Below are 11,698 nucleotides of genomic sequence, written 5' to 3'. Positions count from 1 at the left end.
TTCAGTTTTGTTGTGATTTAGAACATTTATTATGTAAATGTTATGCTAATTATAACCTATTACATTCAAATTTAAACTTATAATATGTAACATGTCTGCATTAAAGTGTCTGTCCTTATATATTTTGTCAAGTTGTGTACTTTCATTATTTGAAATGATTCCAACAAGGTTCAAATCCAAAGAAATCCCTAGTTTTACCCAAGCTAACTGTGCATTTCATTGGGTCGCCTGTTGCTAATGTCATGTATCAGATGATACCACAGAGAGTGAAGAGGAAGTCTGCAGACGTGACTAAATGTGACTAAACGTAACATGAATAAAGCTTTAAGACATTACCTCATCCTTGAACATTTCTGTCTGGTGGTTGTTGTGAAGACAACTCCCATGATCCCGTGCTTCTTTCACAATATCTTCAAACTACATCTTCTGTTTTCACTGTTTTAACTGAGGCACCCATAGCAGCAGAAATTACATACTGTGCATTTACAAGTTAGCGTATGTCATCAAATTGGATATATGAGTATATTTTGGATTGAAAATGACAAAAAACAATCGTGTTATTTTATTTTAATTGCAGGTAGGATGTGACCTACTCACCCCATCTCCAGGACATGATGTCACAGGGCAGAGGAAGAATTTGGGAAGGGAGAGGGAAGCATACACACTTGTTTATTCTTGCGTATCTACTCCTCCTGGCTTTACCATGCACAGGCTTCCTCCCCAACTTTTGGTCTCGAGTGCTAACGCTGTCCTGGAACTCGCACACACACCAGTACATCACAGAGCAATCTATTCTCAATGTCACCCTGGAGACTCTGAGAGGCACCGAAAAACACCATGCAGAGCAACAGGTGAGCTCATGTCTGCAGTCAGGATATTTATTGTACATTCACTAAAAATAATAATATAAAAGAACTTCTTTTTCTGAATATACAAAGGGGTTAATAAGAACTTTATTGTATTAAAAACTGAACATCATTCCAATGATGGTAAAAATCAGCTTATCCCTCTCAGACCAGACTGAGCCGAGGCTTCTGGAGAGCTGTTGGAGAGGTGGTGAAGTCCAATGCGGCCATGGACTTCCTGGACTCCACCAAGTCTGACCCGGTGTACCACTTTGATTCAGAGCGCGTGGACAGCGCCATGGGGATGTTACGGCAGTTCTGGGCTCAGACTCTACTCTCAGTACGGGCCAAAGAGTACCAAAGTGCCCGACACAGCTTGGGCCAGCTATTTCACTCCCTGCAGGTACAGTGCAATGCCGTGTTGTGGAGGGTGAAGTATACATGTCTTTATTGATTACAAAGCAGAGGGCTATTCCATAAAGGAGGTTCAACAAACTCTGAAGCTAACCCTGAACTCTGAGTTGACTTACCCTGTGAAGTGAAACTCTGAGTTTTCAGTTCCAGAACAGCTGATCTGAGTTAGGTAAGTCGACTCTGAGTATGTTAACTCTGAGTTGAGCTCGTGCCTGACGACTAGTAAAAAGCCATCATCAATGGAGCTCCGATACTGTGATTCACCATGGCAACAGGGGAGAAAACAGGAAGCAGACATTTTCTGGGAAAAAAAAACAGTAACACGGCTGCGGTCGTAATAAAAATCACTGACAGAGTTTTAGATGCGGTCGTCTTTTCATTTTGAATTTAACATCACTTTCTTTTATATAAGCCTTTGAGGAAGTGGTTGAATGTTGTTCAGTGTTTTATTTTATTTTATTTTAGGCTATTTTATTTAATTTAAATCGGCTGAAAATGAAATATAAAAACAGTCTCACGATGGCTCCTCTTTTGGTTTTATTTCACATATTAAACAAAGTAAAAGTTTATTCAGTGGATATTTTAACTTGTAGTAGCTTTTACCACCAACAGATGCTGTTTAACACACATCTGTGTCCTAACATCCTACTGAGTAGATGAACATGAAGTGGTGCTCACCTCCACCTCCACCACGTCCGCCAGAGGCAGAGGAGCTGGTCCTGAGTCAGGTCGCTGGGCGTCCAGAGGCTGAGGGCGTCACTCACCCCCAGGACCCAACATTAGAGGCAGACACACACTTACTGTCTACAAATTGAACTAGAAGTCATTTAATCTTATACTCAATGTGGCGGCAAACTAGAAACACAGACTTTGAAATTACGTTGTTGGAAAAAATACAATAGGCTATACTGATGGTTACTTTTGTAGCTATCTGTGGGAAATTAAGAAAGCCAAATGAAATGTGAGTCATTTCTCTTTTTCTGGCTGCTGGAAAGTGATTGATTAACCTGCGAAGTGATTAAAAAAAAACAAAAAACGAAGAGGATTGTTCAGATCTGAGAGCACGTCAGCGATGACGTGTAGCCTGATATTCGCTGTGCGGACGGAGAATATAAATGACGGACTGATGAGAAGCGGTCTACTGTTCGGTTCAGGGAGTGAGAGCTCATCTAAATGAATCTAAATTCTCCTCCTGGTGTAAAACTATGTGAATTATTTCTGCTTCAACATGATCGGACTGAGAAGGAAAGGACAGCCGCTGTCAGACCGCTCTGTCAGACTCAGGGTTTCTTCAGGTAAACCTGCCAGTGAACAGGTTAGGTTCACAGAATAAGTTACTGCAGTAACAGACCCAGAGTTTAAGTTCTATCTCTTTCTGGAACTGAAAACTCAGAGTTTCTCTCATCTCAGGGTTAACAAACTCAGAGTTTTCACAAAACCCGCTTTCTGGAATACCCCCCAGGTCTAGGTGCTACATAAACACAGACCATATTAAGAAACTGTCCCCTTAAGCGAGCCGTCAGGACTTCCATAAGGTTGAGATGTCACAACACAGTCTCCCCCAGCATGGCTGTGGTTGCAGAGCTGAGTCTGTAACAAGGTAGGCAGTGTCTGTTCAGGCCTGTAGGAGCTGACCAATGAGAGCAAATTTGGCTTTGGGTATGCGGTCCTTAAAGAGACAGCCACCAAAACAGAGTGTTAAGACATGAATAGGGAGAACAGAAGTGATGCAGCAATGGACAATATGAGAAATGTGAGTTTATCAAAATAAAAGTATAGAAAAAAGAAGTTTGCGGAGGACCTATCAACTGAAACTCAAATAAGTTTTAGTCATGACTTTAGATTTGGACAAAAAGAGTTGGAGGATGTTTGGATTAGAACAGCAATGGACCATGCAGGACCATGCTTCCAGTTGTTGGCCTCTTGTGGGAGCATAAAGGCTAATAATTTGCCATAAAACTAACCTCAAGGGACACAACATGTTAAATAAACTTTGGTGAACCAGTTAAGAACTGTGCAAATCATGTGCTGCATTTTGAGATTATGGGCAATGAACAACCTTCTTAGGCACTTGTGGCTCATGATGTGTTGACATCATGAGCATTGCCCTGGATGAACTCAGTTTGACAAAGTAAACAGTCAAGTTTTATCCATTTACCCTCGGCCACGCTGCTTGCATGAATGTTAATTTGTATGTTAAAATGGCGAAAATGTCGGCATGACAATTAAATCAATATGTGCTTTCAAAATAAATGAATAAATAATACTTTGTCTTTCAAACTCCTGTTGCACCAGGACTTCTACAGCCACAGTAACTGGGTTGAGATGGGCCAGCGCTTCATTTACCTCCACCTGCTGCAGCCAGATGAGCCCGCCGTCCCCGTGGCTACAGGTAAATCACATCTTCACATTTGTAAATACACAAACAGCCACTTTATCACATCAGGCAGTCATCATAGGGCTGGGAGCTGAATCAGTATAACCGGGCAGCTATCAATTTACAGCAGAATTATATCTTAATGATTTTTTATAGGATCTCTTGACATGCTTGGGTGCCAAGGTTTCAGTTTATTCAGCATAAGTGAATATTTTGGTTTCATATAATGTATAACAGTGAAGCAGGTCACTGTTTCGTTCATTGGTTTGATTATTAGCGTAGGCTGGTAATGTTTCACCTTGTGAGTCTACCACAAGGTGAAAATGACCACAGCAGTAGTTTTGAGTGTGTCTGTCTGTGGACAAATTATTATCAGCACAAAAGTGTCACAACAGTGAACAGTGAAAAGAAAAAAAAAAAGCCTTTAACAGCCGACTTTGAAGATGGGTGGGGTCTGACCCATGATTACTGAGCGCTGATGTTATAATTTTGTAAAGGCCCCTGAGTCCTCATGGAGGGGGGAATGCCAACATGTTGACGGGCAGTGCTTTTGTCACTAATCAAGCAGGAATGTGGACCCAAATGCAGACACACAGGCAAGGCAGGTTGACTTAAAGCAAAGCAAACTAGATGAGAGGTCAATGATTCTTCAGTGGAAAGGAGGATAGAGCAGGTAAACAAAACACACCACACCTAACAACAGAGTGTATATACAGTCAGAGTTTCCATAGTACAATGTATATTATACACCAGGGATGATGATGACTGTTGAAAACAGTTGTGCAGGCAGGTGGCTGATCAGCTTATAGACAGAGGCCGGAAAACACTGAGAGCAACTAGTAGATAAAAGAGGCATGACATGGCAGTAATGGTACCAAAGTTCACTTTTGAGTAAATTTGGATATCTGTAAATAAATCACTTTTAATCTCTGGAAACATACCTTTTCAATTTACAATAATCATCTTCACTTTAGGGAAACAGAAAAAAAACATTAAAGAATTGTGATTAAAAAGTTGATGACCCAGATTTGCACAAAAGGAAAAAAAAAGCCAACAATCTGAGGTAGGGCAGCAACAATCAGTTGATTAATCGCTTAGTCAACTGACAGAAAAAAATTATTGGCAGCTATTTTGATGATCAATTAATTATTTCAAAAAATGATTATTTGCTGTATTTCTTTGTGCTTAGTGCTTTATCACACTGCTGGACAGCGGAACATCTTTGTGCCATGGCAGTATCATTGTTAGCATCACTCAATCATGTTTGTTCCTTGGACTTTAACATGATGCACGGCCAGTAAACCGGATTAAACATTTATTTCTACAGATTGGGATCAGATCACTTGTAGTGAGATATAGTCATTGTACACTGCACCAAACCCTCATGGTGAACTTTGATATGGAAGAAAAGTTACACATTAACCCCTCTTCCTTCCTGTGCACAGAGGACACTCCTACCTGTATGGAGTGCTTCAGTCTCACCTGTCGAGGCAACCTCCTGCCAAAACTGATAAACCCACAGCATGACTCCAGGCTGCTCACCACTGGCTACTTCAGCACTTTCCCTCCAAAACCTAAAGGTAAGTATGTCAGGGGAAACTTCAGCTGCCTTCCTGCCAAAAAATGGAAAGAAATACGTACATCCAAATGAAGAGCACCCCATTTACAGTAAAGAAACTACTTCTTTTTTAGGCAAATGTAGTCATGGAGGTGTTCTGGACAGTAGTCGCCATATGGGAGCCAAAGGGGGCATCAACAAGGACAGCACCTCGCCTCTCTTCTCCCCCCACCATTACCTCCACATGGAAGCAGCCATGTTGGCAACTGAGGCCACCCTGAGTGTACTGAGAGACCTCAGAGACACTGTGGGCCACGAAACCTTCCTCAGGTATTTTAACTAGTGTAACAAAGAGTGCGACTCATGTTTGACAAGTAGTTGTTGAGAAGAACACACAGTAAGTCGGCCTTAATCAATTAATATATTGTATTTGTTGCTGCTCATTTAAACAAAATAATATATTACTCTTATTTTCAGTTGTTGAGTTTATGAACTGATGTCTTTTTTTCCTCCTAAACTTCCTTCATCAGTCTCTTCAGCGTGAAGCAGGTCCCTGCATTGGTGTTCGTCATGGACACCACAGGTAGCATGTTCGAGGAGATCACTGCTGCTCGCCTCCGGGCCCACTCCATCATCCAGAGCCAAGCCGGCAGCCCCGGGCAGCCTGGCACCTTCATACTTGTACCCTTTCATGACCCAGGTAAGAGTGCACATACTGTATCAGTCAGGAATCAAAACAGTACTGCATAGAGCTGAAAACACCTGCTAGATCTACGTATGCTTTCTTTAAATCACTTTTGGAAAACTCACGTATTGACTTGTATTGAGTCCCCAGGGACCGGGAAATGGGCCAGATGGGTCCTGGTACTTGGTCCAACACTTTACCAAATTGTAGTCTTCAGTGTAGGCTGGAGTCAAGAAATAGGCTCAAATAAGATCAGTAGAGAGGTGCAGAGTCTGGTCCAAATGAGTTTATTGGGTTGTACAAGGCAGCAACACCAACAAATATTGAGTTTGGTCCCAGGAGCGAAAGTTCTCTCTGCGCTCCTGCTTTTATTCTGAAGGGTCTCCACCTATTTCTTAAACACCCGCCCCTGAGGGCCAATTCTAATGGTGGATGACATCGCCCAATTTGTCTATGGCCCTTCTCCTTGGTTGACCTTTCTCTCCCACGTGGCCTGCCTCCATTAGCTTATATTAGCCAATAGGATCTTTTCCTAAAAAGTGTAAAAGCTGTGGTCAGTATATGATTAAACTCTTGGCCGCCCTAAGAAGTGCACTGTAAGCACTTGTGGCTAGTGTGATCATTCCCCTCGTGTCCTCCACAGCGCTCTTACAACATGCAGCCGGGCCTTCTGATCTCAGTCAATGATACTCTGCACTCAGGATACATGTTTTTTTTTCTCTTCACACAGAGTATGTAACAGAGGATTATACTTGAACACACAATATATTAATAGAGTTCTACACAACACTTGCTATCATGGATGATCTTTTATAACTTTTATAACTAGAAGGAATTCTAATCAGAAGATAAAGATCTTTATTGACTGATGTTTTTTTATGCCTAAACAAACTAATTAAACAAACTCTCTTTGATTTCATGACTGAATAAACAAACTGACCTTAAAGGACAACACAATTTTATTCTGTTTTACTTTGTTTATATTTTGCAGACCCAGACCTTTCTAGCTTCAAACAGTGTTCTAATTTTTTATTATTACCTTATTGATATTGGAAATATTAAATAGTCTTCTCCAAAACTACATAGTGCACCTTTAACAGGTATTATTTTGGTCACATAATGTTGAATAATAATAAAGATAACTAGAAAAATTGCATTTCCTGCAAAAATACAGTGTGAATGCTGACGGCTGAAATGATTTTCGACAAACTGCTTGATATACTGGAAAATACTTGCCTTAAAAGCATAAAACTATGAGAATGAATGGTCAAGATTTTGCAGAAAAAGCTGAATTTTTTCTTACTAACATTTCTTTCTGCTGTGCTCTGCAGAGGTGGGACCAGTGCATGAAACCAATGACCCAAACCAGTTTATGCAGTACATGGAGAACCTGATGGCGCTGGGAGGAGGAGACGAACCAGAGATGTGCCTCTCTGCCATTCAGGTACCTTTAGAAGCTGCTTCTTTCATAACACTCACGGTAAAATGATCAACTTGTATAAACACGTACACAGTATGAGAATTACAGTGATCAATTTCCCATCTTGCTGTGTTCTTTTTCAGCTGGCGCTCACTCACAGTCCGCCACTGTCAGACATCTTTGTATTCACTGATGCTTCCCCTAAAGACGCCCACTTGTTTGATGCGGTGAAGGCCCTTGCACTTGAGAAACAGAGCAAGGTAAATTTAAATTTGTATTTCTCTTTATGAATATAACATCTCAGACACAAGGTTTTGTTTTCAGATATTCCCATTGTTCCAAAAAAGTTGAATAGTATTAGAAAAATTGCGTTCTAGCATGGATTTTTAAAAAATCTTGACCAACCATTGGTCATGTTATGGGCTGATTTACCCACAGGTGACATTTCTCCTAACTGAAGACCCCAGCTACACAACAGACAGCAGAGGGAGGAAGGGGAGGAGGAGGAAGAGGAGTAGGAGTCAGGAACCTTTGTCCCCTGATCGTTTCTCTCTCTACTCATCCCTGTCCTCCCTGTCAGGAGGATTAACAATATTCACCTCCAACTCTGACATCCACAGCGTCTCTACCATCGTGGAGGATAACATAGCCGCCGACAAGGTACGGCAGCAAGAAGATCATTTGATGGTGATGAACTTTTTAAACACTCAGTTGAACCAAATCAAACAAGTTTACAAGGCAAAGAAGGCAGATCAGAAGCATCAGTGAAACAACAAAACAAAAGCACAAATCAGAGGAAAGTCTAAAAAATAAACACTTTGTGTGGCACTCCGAGGCACCGGAAACAAGCTGTGAGATGGCATATTGTCACCTTACAAAGTTTTTACAGTTGTCTGTTTACACATCCAGCTACTTTATTATCCATTTAGAGTCATTTTTTCTGGCCACCTATTGGCAGTAATCCAATATCTGCTCTCCTTTTGGCTCTGTTTTTGGTCCCCACCAACTCCTGCAAAAAATTATTCGGCTATTTAGATGCTGAAAGCTCCGCTATATTCATAAGCTAGCTGCTAACTTTAGTACTAGGAAGGTAGTAGAGCTGCTGGGTTTGGTCATAATTATCTGTGTCATGTGATCCATTTTTATTATAGAAATTACAGAAAGACACTTCTCTTCAAACATGTGCCTTTATTGTTAAGATTTGTTTTTTTCTTTCCTTCAGGTGACCCTCCTCCATGTGGAAAGTGACCAAGACTTGATGTCCTCCCATTCCTTCAGAGTTGACAGCTCAGTAAAAAATGTCACACTACATGTCACTGGCACCCTTACAGAGTGTATCCTTACCAGCCCATCAGGTAACTGTACAGTAGGGCTTACATTAGGTAGATACAAGCTATAAATGTTTCAGCAGTCTTCCATTATCACTACTACTGATAATAAATTAAACCCTGTTGTTCACCCTCCTCTCCTTGTTAGACCAAAGCCAGTCTCTGTTGAATGAGCAAGGCCCTCTGGCAGCTTTGGAGCACTTCAAGGGTCTATACCGCATCAGCCTGCTCTCTCCCATACAGCCAGGCCAGTGGAGACTCAAGGCAAAGGGTGACGGACACCTCACATTCAATGTAATAGGTAAAAGAACATGTTGGACATGTTAAAGAACATGTTGGACATGTTAGTCAAGTACATTAGTCATTCTGTAACTACGAGTACTGAGAAGAGATAAATACTTTCCATCTGCACCTCCAGGTGACAGCAGTGTGGATTTCCTGTACTACTTTGCCACTGTAACCAATGAGACACATCCAGGTCTGGCCAGAGTGGATGGTAGTCCAGTAGCAGGTAAGGGATTGTGATTTTTTCTAGTATAGTAAGTGATGCATCAGCATGCCTGCCATTTAGCAAAACAGGCTTCTTCCTGTTTTAATTTCCTAGGTGTCTCTGCCTTCCTGGTGCTGGCTGTGACAGGCCTGGCTCCAGATGAGGAGGCGTCTTTCAGTCACGTGACACTGCTGGGAGCTGACGGGGAGAGCCTCCAGCAGGTGAAGCTGAACTCCTCCACTTTGTCATCAACCTACTCTGTGGAGGAGCTGGTGGGATGGGTGGATTCTGTTCCCAGAGTCCCCTTCTGTGTTCGGCTAACCGGCCAAGACAGCAGGGGAAACAGGCTGGAGAGGGTTTCCACAGAGATGGTTCAGCCCACACATGTTCAGATACAGGTAATCGTGATGCTGAACAAGACACATGCTACCCTCTGAACTGGTAGATAGCTTAAAAAGATAAGTAATTTCATCAGAAATAAATGGAGCACAGAGCCTTTAAAAACTATGGGTATAGTTTATCCTCCCCAGTTGCTTTCGTGATCTCCACACCTTGAAGTGCCTCCTTAACAACAGAGGAAGTGAAGTTAGGCAGCAGCTGACTGGTAAAAGCAGAACCTGAGTACAGTATGTCAAATTGATTTCCAGCAGCAGCAGCAAAATATTTGTTAAAAGCATCACAAATATCTGATGGTTTATCTATTTGGTAGTTATTAAATGTGATACTAGAAGGCATAGACATAGAGAATGTATTTACATTTACTGCATTGCAAAATTTGGATGGGTTTGTAAAAGAGCTTGAGATGAATTCTATGTGATATTTGGCCTTTGCTTTTCTCTTTGAAGATATGCATTTATTTCTAAGTTGCATAAAATGTAACCAGTGGGCTTCCTCACCTTCATAGTTTGTGTGTCTCTATCTCCTCAGGTGTCGTCTGTCCCCCGCCTGGTACCTGGTCACAGCACAATGGTCCAGTTTGACATCCTGAATCATGGCCCGGCCCGACTCTTCAATCTGACGGCTGATGACGACTGTGGATACCTTCAGAAGAGAGGACCTCACAGGTAGACCGGACACTAAACTGAACAAAGCAAATCTTGCAGAGCTACTAATGAACAGCAGGACTCTTATCTTGCCATTTAATTTCCTTATGCTGTATGTCTTTACATCATGCACAGTCAAATGAATGTTGATTTACAAAAGAAAATTTCATACTACCTCTTTAAGTCTGAGCTTCTGTCCTTCAGGTTATTTGTTGCAGAACATGGATCTTTCCATGGTCAGGTGGACCTCCACACTCCTGCCACAGCTCAGGCAGGAGCTACTGTTAGCCTTACACTTACTGTGCGTGCTCTTGACTCTCCTGACTCAAATTACGCAGTGGCCTACTTAACTGTGATTCCCCCGGTGAGAAAGAACTGAACCTAATGGAATATAATCCATTTTAAATCTACTTTTATTGTTTTATACAGAGGTTACCAGTGCTTTTTCTTTGTACCGCACTGACATCACTTGCTCTTTCTCTTTTAGGATCCTGACACGTCCCCACCATCCTGCTCCGCTGCACAAGTACAGTCTACCTGTCCCTCTATTTGCAACGAGTCTCGCTGGAGTGTATCTCTGGCTGTGTCAGACAGGGGGCGCTCTGGTCTCGCTGCCCTCCAGCTACAGAAAGGTGAAGGCATCCTGACTTTATTCCACAGTCCCCCACCCACAGAGGACAGCCAGGTAGAGGAACACAAGGATAAGGTGGCCAGTGGAGGCCACCACCACCACCATCACCACCACACGTCCAGATTAGAGAAAGGGGACCCACCTCTGAATGTATCTGAATGGGCACTGGGCTCATCTGAGCCACTGTGGGCGAGGTACACATCCAGCTGCTGCTCTGCTCAGGCAGAGCTGCTGGTGTGGGACACAGCTGGAAACATGAAGCGCTGCCGTCTAACATCTGGCCAGCAGAGGCAGCCTACAGACAGGAATACAGATACCAGCAGCGCTGGACGGATTTCACTCACAGCAGGTGTTTTTTTCTTGTTGGGTCTGCTGTGGTCTTGTCTGATTTAGGTCAATGTGATTACAAATGTTTTGCAGGTCAAACCAATGTACTTGTTGATCACTGGAAGAGCTACACAAAAAAGATCAAAACTGTTCTTTTTTGAAGGATAGAGACTGAAAAAACAAATGTAGTTTGAAATAAGTGCACTTAATGCAAAGAATCATGTCTTTCTTCATTGCTGATCATGTGCTTGCTACTCGTATTTCAAAGACAGTACACTGAATAAAGATGAATAAATGTATTGTTTTTCATTTTTTACATTTGCCACTTCTGAACACCTGAAACTTTCCTGCCATGGGGTGAATCATTTTGCCTTTTCAGCCGGGAAATACAATTCTGTTTAAAATAAAGGGGAAAAAATTGGAAATGTGGAAGTGTGACTATTGAAGTCTATTACATGTATCCACAGTATATTTGACTAACACAGACAAAATAGATCAACATTTTTTACGTTACCGTTCATAGGACGTAAAGTCCTGGTCCTGGTCCAAGATTCACATACACAAGTGTGAAATCTAAAAT

The 11,698-nt window shown here is 42.0% G+C and overlaps 1 protein-coding gene across 1 annotated transcript; it reads left to right on the top strand.

The window, feature by feature from the left end:
• Positions 1–614: 614 nt before the first annotated feature.
• Positions 615–11,439, top strand: vwa7 (von Willebrand factor A domain containing 7). Its single transcript, XM_073490774.1, has 16 exons — positions 615–851; positions 1,015–1,248; positions 3,555–3,651; positions 5,082–5,216; positions 5,329–5,524; positions 5,725–5,894; positions 7,211–7,323; positions 7,443–7,559; positions 7,738–7,959; positions 8,522–8,654; positions 8,776–8,928; positions 9,046–9,138; positions 9,232–9,515; positions 10,045–10,181; positions 10,365–10,524; positions 10,648–11,439. Exons 1-16 carry the CDS (start codon positions 615–617, stop codon positions 11,182–11,184), a joined length of 3,018 nt encoding a protein of 1,005 aa, XP_073346875.1. The 3' UTR covers positions 11,185–11,439.
• The last annotated feature ends 259 nt before the right edge of the window (positions 11,440–11,698 follow it).

The sequence above is a fragment of the Pagrus major genome, chromosome 2 (assembly GCF_040436345.1).
Source record: "Pagrus major chromosome 2, Pma_NU_1.0".
Lineage (NCBI taxonomy): Eukaryota > Metazoa > Chordata > Actinopteri > Spariformes > Sparidae > Pagrus > Pagrus major.
The sequence above is the reverse complement of the archived record's forward strand: the minus strand, read 5'-3'. Positions and strand labels throughout refer to the sequence as shown.

Coding starts and splice junctions, on each gene's coding strand:
- vwa7 (XM_073490774.1), top strand. CDS start 615: ATGTCACAGGGCAGAGGAAGAATTTGGGAAGGGAGAGGGAAGCATACA. Junction 852..1,014: donor AACACCATGCAGAGCAACAG/GTGAGCTCATGT, acceptor TATCCCTCTCAG/ACCAGACTGAGCCGAGGCTT. Junction 8,929..9,045: donor CCTCACATTCAATGTAATAG/GTAAAAGAACAT, acceptor CTGCACCTCCAG/GTGACAGCAGTGTGGATTTC.